We start from the raw sequence: 8859 nt of genomic DNA on the forward strand, positions 1-8859 counted from the left end.
TCTCTTGTCTGTTTTTTTCTTTTTCATTTTTTTTTGACAAGGGACCTAGCGTAGTGATGTCCATGTCCCAAGTTTTTTTTTTATTTTTTTTTTGACAAGAGAAAATAAATACAAAATAAGATAAAATAAAAATGCAAGTACAAAGGCCATGGTGTAAGTACTTTACCGTTTGATTCTTCACAACTTGTATGTCTCGACATTATAAACTTCTTAAACTCATCTTGATAATCTTCACTCTTGTACAATAGTCTTCAACTTGTAAAAATTCTGCTCCTTGTCTTGTTGCCATACTTGAATCTGAAATCTGCTCATTTCTGTATTGTTGCTTGTAAACCTTGAACGTCTTCAACTTTCCTTCGAATTTGTGATGCTCCTCTTGTTGTTGATGATGGTGTTTCTATGGACCTGTTGGTGTAGAGAGAGACAAAGTGGATGGTGCTAACTGCGAACAAGATTACAAGTGGTATGTAAGTTAGCAATTCGATGTCACCATCATGATTGATAAAATAGCACTCAAGAGATCAAAATAGTGCTTCTATTGGTGGGAGGTTGAGTAGCTCACCATTCTACCCGGAGTTTACGTACGGTAACACACACTCTAAAAGAACATATTTAGACAGGTACAAAGAATTGAAGGTCGGTGCCTCTCATGATGTAACATGGGTAGTCTCCACTATATGGGACAACAAATCTAATACCGAATTCAGTATGCACCTTATTTGCCACTGGCATGGTTAAATCCAACTTTAACTCTCATACAAGTAAGAAACCCGATCACGTTCTCTGTCATCTCTAAGTTCAGTCACTCTTATGAGAATCTCGATGTAATCTTAGCGACATGTATACTATGTGACTCTAAACTAACTACAAGTTGGAGTTTTTTTTTATTCACTAATATACACAAAAGTTAAAAAAATTTGAAAAATTTACAATGCAAATGCTTAACCACTCCCCCACACTTAAACTTTACATTGTCCTCGATGTAAATTGAGTCATCCAAAGTAAGTCAAGGTGGGAAATCCTAGATGATAATGTGACAAGAAATCAGAAAAAATAAATATAAGACAAGAAAATGCTAAAAACAAGAAAAGAAAAATTAAAGGATAAGAGATACAAAACTAGTGGGTTGCCTTCCATGCAGCGCTTGGTTTAAAGTCGTCAACCCGACTTGCAAGTTGAACTCCCCATACTCCAACAATCTGAAAAGTTGGGGATCCTTCCATGTAACCGGTTTTGCAAACACTCGCTTCGCACAAATATTAGTAATATAAAATAGAAATGAAGCTATTAACCGATAAAAGTTTCCCCCACACTTATTCTTGTCCACACTTGGAAGTGGGTAAAGAATATAGAATTCAGGAACTTCCACGGTTTCTTGTTCCAAAACCTGCATAGTAAGAGAATCAAGTATCTCTAACGGAGGATATCGCGAAATAAAGTCATTCAACAATATTCTCGAAGCACATACATTCAAACCAATAAGAGGTAAAGGAGAAGAAACAATATGCAAAGGGTTAGACAAACCTTACACAATCTCTTGTATCATGGAATCCTCTTCATCCTTGAAAAACTCGAGTGAATTACTCACCTCTTGTATATCATGGTCCTCTATCAAACCTTGCAACCATTCTTCGTCCGTTTCCGCCTCAACCAAAATCTCGGCAGCAACATCATCATTACAATCATATGCAAGCTCAATTGGGTCTTCCACAATATGGATCAAATTGGTTTCATTCTCAACACACTCCTCTTCATTATACTCAAACCTTGTTGTAAGGAAATTCTGTAAAACACTAGTTTCATCATTCTGTAAAACACTAGTTTCATCATACTCATGTACCTTTTGAATAGGTGTTTGATCATTATAAAGATCAAGAGTTGAGTCAACTACACTAATGTCATCAAATATCTCCAAAGGTTGTTCCTTTTCGACACAATCAACTTCGTCTTCATTTTCAGACTCACCATAATAAGAATCGTCGTCAGTTTGCCAACCTTTATCACGACGTCGTTTAAGTTCCATACGAACGGTCCTACTAATTTCATCGACAAGCTCTTCCGAGGCTCCATCATCTTCCAACTTGTATAATTTATGTGCAAGTTTCCTGACGTTCACACGCCTACCACCATTAACTACAATAGGTTCTCTTTCCCATGACTCTTCCCTTTGAATGAGTGAATGATCATAACTACGATTCAGAGTCGGGTAAGAAAAAGTGTTGCAGAAATTGGTTTGTGCGATGTTCTTTCAATCACGGTCAAGTTGGTCTAGTCTTTGTTGCATGTCTTGCAATCCATTCATAATCTGTATACAACTCGAATGAAGCCAATTAGAAGTAGAATTATCCCACCTTGGTGCTTGACTTACATACCCACTATAAGGTTGTTGTTGGTATGTATGAAAATCATCGTAAGGTTGTCTAGGATATGCATCATATCCAATAAATTGGTTTTCATTGTATCCCATAGATGGTGGATAATTTTCATAGTGTTGAGGTTGTTGAAAACCGTATCCATTGTTACAATATGCTCCGTCCATAGAAATTGGTACCTGAAACAAGAGTTCTCAAAACTATGTTAAGAACCAGAAAATAAAAAAACAAAACTAAAAACAAAAATAAGAAACCAAAAACAAGTGACAACCACTGTCTCCCTGGCAACGGCGCCAAAATTTGATCGATGTCATAGGCGTCAAAAATAATTACACTTTCTTACTACTCAAAATATATAATATAGCAAGGGTAAGAAAGGATCGTTCCCACAGAGAGGACTATGGTTGTCAAGTTGTTTCGCTTTCCTATAAATAACAATGGGGGGTTTTCTGATTTTTATATACTAAAATAAAACAAAATCAAAACAAATAAATAAAACAAAATCAATAAGATTATAATATTGGTCAAGGATTTATTTTCATTCACAAACATGTATTTGAAACAATAGTTAGAATTGATATTTAATCTCAACTTTTATCAAAGGCCCTAGGATACCTTGATCGCAAGAATACCCGTTCCTCTTGTCATCAACAAACACATTAAAAGATGCGAGTATGAGTTATACCTTAGAGAACAACCTACTGTGTAAAAGCACTAATCAAGTTTAATTCCCTATATGCATTAAGTTCTATGAAATCAGGTCAATCAAAGCAATCAAACGTGTAAAAGCACTAATCCAATTTAACAAAGGTTATGATTCATATGTGACTAATAGGATGCATCACTACAAGCAATATTCACAATATGCTACTTGCAATCAGAAATTTATCACTTTTGCGTATAATAAACTCTAATCTAGCAATAGAGATGAAAACAAACTCAATCGATTCTAGACTCGACCAAACAAGCATTCAATTCACATAACAATATTAACGATGAATCATAAACGATAAAGTATGGAGACTTAACTAATTTATTGAACACAACCCATGTTTGGAAATCCAACTTATTCCTTTAACCAATGATAAAAACTAGGTACTCATATTCATGGAGTTCATAACAAGGAGGAAGATAAAACCTATCATGTTTCTAAACCCTAGAAATGAAAGTAGAAGAAAAAGATAAGATCTTTTCTAAAATAGAACCCTAGAGAGCTTATATAGCCTCCTTTGTTGTGTGAATTGGCTCCTAAGATATAAGACTTAAAAGTCTCGACCAAGCCTGACCACTTCCAGCCCACTAGCAGACACAGCCCAGTCAATACAGGCCCATGTACAATTAACTTAGCCTGTCAATCTTGTGGAACTGACAAGGCATTAATACAGCTCTAGCACCACCAGCTAACTCACTAACCTTGTAATTCTTCTTCCCTGCAATTATCTCCACTGTTCATTACCAGCAGTAGCGCCATCTTCAGTTCAACTATCAGCTGCTTCTTTCACTCTTCATTCAATTTCCTTGTTCTTATATCAGCAACCACTCGAATACAAACCTCTCTTAATTCTCACCAGCTCTAATTCATCTCATTTGCTTCGAACTCAGACATTTCTTGCAATACTAGATTATTAGCTCTTGACTGCAATCCTTGCTAAGCTCAAAACCTCAGCAGCAACACCACTTTAAAGTCTCCATACCCAACACGAACCACTGCGCTTCTTCCATTCATTACAGTTCCCTGCACTTGCATTGTTTCCACTGTAAGCCATCTCAGTAACACCACCAGCATCATTGCTTCTGATCAACTTCAGTAGCACCAGATTTGATTCTGGAGGTACCCATTGTTCCTCTCATCACCTGCACCTGCTTATACCAACTTCGCAGAGACCCGCTATTCAGTTAACACCATTAACAGCCAAAGCTCTCAAACCCATCTTGATTTTCTATTCCAAACTGCTCAAACCTGCACCTGCTTATACCAACTTCGCAGAGACCCGCTATTCAGTTAACACCATTAACAGCCAAAGCTCTCAAACCCATCTTGATTTTCTATTCCAAACTGCTCAAACCCATGTCTTCAACAACAGCAGACTTGAATCATTTCCCTTCGCATTCTCAGCTCACTGCCACAAGCTTATTTTCTGTACTTCCCTGCCAGTTTGAGTCACCAGCTCTTAATATCATTCTTCAGAGCATCTCAATACAAAGACAATCCTCATAACCCATTAACCATCAACTCCAAGTGCATAACCTGCACCTAAGTCATGTGCATCTTCCGGGTCGCAGACCATCAATCCACAATTCAACCACACTAACTCAGCTACTCTTCTTGCGCACAGCCAACACCAACACCTTGTTGCTCCTGCAACTTCCTTCAATCTCCATAACTAGCTGCTGCTTCTCAGCTTCCTCCTTGATCATTAACTGCAACAACAACATTTCTTCTTCCATGTGATGCCAACACAACTGCAATTCCATTTTATTCTTCTCTGCAATATCATCACTTGTAACTGCTATCAAGCATACAACCATTGCAACCAGCTGAATCCAACTTTCCATTTTCGTTGCCACCAGAACATCACCAACACTGACTCATTCTGCAATTGCCTCATCTATAGCTGCTTGAGCCATAATTGCCATCCAACACAGACAACTTCCTTCTCAGCTTCAAAACCTAATTTCCCGTGTCTGCAATTTCGACCACGAACATCCACAAATCAGTTTGCCAATTTCTTCCTTCTATGATTCTTGTAACCACCAATTCCATCACAACTACCAAATCCATGTCTTCTCTAATTATCATCACACAAACACAACCAGCAGCAGTTTTCTTGTCTTCCATGATTTTTCGATCTCAATCTCGGCTGTAATATGAATTCAAACAATACCCAACTCTCCAATTCTCTCTTCTGCTACTTCAGTTATCAATTTCTTCAATTCAATTGAACTACAGAAGAAACCTAAATTCTAGCACCAAATCCCCTTTCTTGGCTGAAACCCATCTGAAACTCTATCACCAGTTCTTGTTTCATATCACCACTCCCCTGAACTTCTTCCCATCTTCAATTGCAGCAACAATTCCATTTTCCCAACTGTACAGCCACAAAGCCCATGAAAATCAACAACCACAACTCTTCACAAACACCCATTTCTTCAATTCGTTTCAATTCCAGAGAAACCCTATCAAACCCTAAATTCCTTCTCTCCCTGAATTTCTCCATCGCCTTCTCTCAAGAACATCACAAACCCATTTCTCTACTGTTTCTTCTCATCCATCACCGAGATCAACAAATAATAATTTTCCTTGTTCTAATTTCTCATCGCCATGAAAATCAGCAGCAGCAGAGAGGAAAGGGGAGAACGGAAAGAAATGAAATAATTGGGGAAGAAACTATCTTCTCCTCGACCAGATTCAGGGAAATATATAGGACATGATAAAGACATACAATGGCCGGATAAGGGCCACATGAAGTTATTTGGCCCGTCAGTTTCAGCAAACTGACTGCTGAATCTATTTCTTTGCTCAACCGTCAGTTGCGGGAAACTGAGAGCTCATTCTTTGCCTGCGACTTGATCTTTCTGCTCCTTATGCTCCAAATGGATGTTTTCTCCTTCTTTTGCTCATAATGACTCCATTGCACCTAATAAACTCAAAATCAAACATAAGACACACAATTCATAAAGACAATAACAAAGAAAGCATAAATACTAGATATAAAATTAGGTGTTTTAGACACCTATCAACAATCATCCCCAAAATTTCTTAGAATATATTCTTAATCCGAACCTAGAAAGAGAGATTTCTTCGATCCCTTCTTCTTCATTTTCTCTAGGAAAAGATTTAGACCCAAATCTTCTTAGGGCTTATCTTCAGATGGGTGAGTTTGACATCTCTATGGATAATTACAACTCAGAAAATATAGATCCAGCAATTATTCACACTACTAGAGGTGGAAGGGTCCGATTCATTCACTTCTTAAAATCTATGAGCAAAATCAGATGAATCAATTTTCACCTTCTGTAGTACCTGAATCCTTAGGAAATACTCACATAGTCTTCGATAAGCAGAGCTGTACCTAGTTCTCATCAATCTTATCATGGGAATGTTTCAAAGAAAAACTATGCAAGAGCTTTTGGCAACAATCCACCCAGCACTGGTGACCAGGTAATTCTTCTAAACAATTTCCGTTCAATTGAAACTATTGATTACTTTACAAATTTTCTTCGTTTTATTCTGAATTGGGTTTATTATCTTACTGCACAATCAATTAGTGGGTATTCAAGTAGAATGGGGATATTATCTTGGAATGTTCAAGGCTTTGCCTCGGATGAAACTAGAAATCATTTACAGTAAATAGTTACACAACATAATCCAGATATAGTCTTTTTGTGTGAAACTAAGATTAAGGAAGACAAGGCTAGAGCCCTAACACAGACATATGCTTATCCAAATTCTATTATAATCAGTTCTGCTGGTAGATCTGGTGGTTTGATTTTGTTATGGAAGGATGGTTTTCCATGTGATGTGGTGTGTGTTAAAGATAATATGATTCACCTTCTTGTTACTTTAAGTCCTGATAAAGAGGAATTTCTTTTAACTTGTATGTATGGTTCTACCTATGATGATGTTAAGAAGCAGCAATGGGAGTTTTTAGAAGATCTAAGTCATAATATTTGTCAACCATGGATTCTTTTAGGGGACCTTAACATACACTTGCAACATAGAGGTCAAACATCAATTTCCTCTATTAATAATTGGGTTTGTAATATAATTGATGAAGCTGGTCTAGTAGATTTGGGTTTTGTTGGAAGGCATCACACTTGGATAAATAGATCAAATGGTAAAGGATATAAAAGAGAAATAATTGACATGGAACTTCACAATGATAAGTGTCTACTTCAATTCCCTGACTCTAAATTATATCACCTACCTTTTCTTGGGTCTGATCACTGTCCGATTCTTCTTACCTTAGAATCAGATATACCAATAGTTAGAAATGCCTGGAAATTTTATAAATGCTGGTTATTTGATCCTTCCTGTTCTAGTATTATTGCGCAAGCCTGGAAAGCAGCAGGGTCAAGTTTTAACAGCAAGATAAATTCCACTAGGAAAGATCTGGCTAGATGGAAAAGGATTCATTTTGGAGATATTGATAAACATATAGATTTTCATAAAAAAAAAAAGTTAGATCACTATCGGTCTCTGCCTTATAGTGATTATAACAGTGCTCAAATTCAAAGGAATATAGACCTCATTAAGTACTGGAAAAAAAGCTAAATCTGAATATTGGCAACAAAAGTCAGGCGATAAATGGATTAAAGAGGCATATAATAATACTGCATACTTCCATGCCATGGCAAATAGGAGAAGAGATAAAAATAACATTGTAGCTTTACGTAATGCTAATGGGGTCTGGCTGAGTAAGAGAGAAGACTTATCAAGTTTTCTAACGGCTCACTTTTCGGCTATAACTACAACTACATCTCCACAACTTCATGATTCCTCTTTTTATCATATTCAAGACAGTATTACCACAGAAGATAATCCGTCTCTCATGAGTATGCCAACAGAAGACGAAATCAAACAAGTTGTTAGAAGTTTAAACAGTTGGAACTCTCCAGGTCCTGACGGGTTTCCAGATGGGTTTTATCAGTCCCAATGGGATATAGTTAGTACTGACATAGTTGCTCTAGTTCAGAATTTCTTTCATCAGAAATCACTCCCACAGTACCTCAATGAAACCACTATTTGCCTTATTCCAAATAACAATAACCCTTCAACTCCAAATGATTACATGCCTATTGGGTTATGTAATAACAGCTACAAAATATTATCAAAAATGTTAGTCAAAAGGATGCAACCTCTGATGGAAAAGGTCATATCTCCAACACAGGATGCTTATGTTCCGAAGCGCTATATTGTTATAGCACATGAATTAATACATACCATGAAAAAATCTAGAAGTAAGAAAGGTCTAATAGCTCTGAAATTAGACATGTCTAAGGCCTTCGATCGTCTATAATAGCCTTTTTTGGACAAAATGTTGGAATGTATGGGCTTCAGTTCAGATTGGAGAACACTAATTCAACAGTGTATCACCACTACAAAGGTTTCAATCAGATTGAATGGCTCTCCATGCACTCCTTATACTCCATCTAGAGGATTAAGGCAGGGAGAACCATTATCTCCCTACCTTTTCATCATCGCAATGGAATATCTAACTAGAACTTTAATTCATGCGGAGCAATCTCATCTGATCAAGGGCATCACAGTGGCGAATAACTCTCCTTCAATCAATCATCTGCTATTTGCGGATGATTGTCTGTTATTTTTTCGGGATGATGATAAAACTCTTGACAATGTTCAGAAAATCCTGGAGCAGTTTGGTGATTTATCAGGACAAATGATAAATTATTCAAAGTCAACAACCTTTATAGCAGGAGACATTTCAGAGGAGAGGAAACAATATATTATAGCAAAACTAGGAGT

The 8859-nt window shown here is 36.9% G+C and overlaps 1 protein-coding gene and 1 long non-coding RNA gene across 2 annotated transcripts; one reads left to right on the plus strand and one right to left on the minus strand.

Annotated features, from left to right (window-relative positions):
- Window positions 1-3422: 3422 nt before the first annotated feature.
- On the minus strand, window positions 3423-5745 carry LOC113332007. Its single transcript, XR_003351284.1, has 2 exons — window positions 4439-5745; window positions 3423-4332 (listed from the first exon to the last, which is right to left on the minus strand). It is a non-coding gene; the product is annotated as an uncharacterized LOC113332007 (long non-coding RNA).
- Window positions 5746-7723: 1978 nt separating this feature from the next.
- Window positions 7724-8392, plus strand: LOC113331848. The gene has a single exon (XM_026578500.1). It carries the CDS (start codon window positions 7724-7726, stop codon window positions 8390-8392), a length of 669 nt encoding a protein of 222 aa, XP_026434285.1.
- The last annotated feature ends 467 nt before the right edge of the window (window positions 8393-8859 follow it).

This window comes from Papaver somniferum, unplaced genomic scaffold (genome assembly GCF_003573695.1).
Source record: "Papaver somniferum cultivar HN1 unplaced genomic scaffold, ASM357369v1 unplaced-scaffold_128, whole genome shotgun sequence".
Taxonomy (NCBI): domain Eukaryota; kingdom Viridiplantae; phylum Streptophyta; class Magnoliopsida; order Ranunculales; family Papaveraceae; genus Papaver; species Papaver somniferum.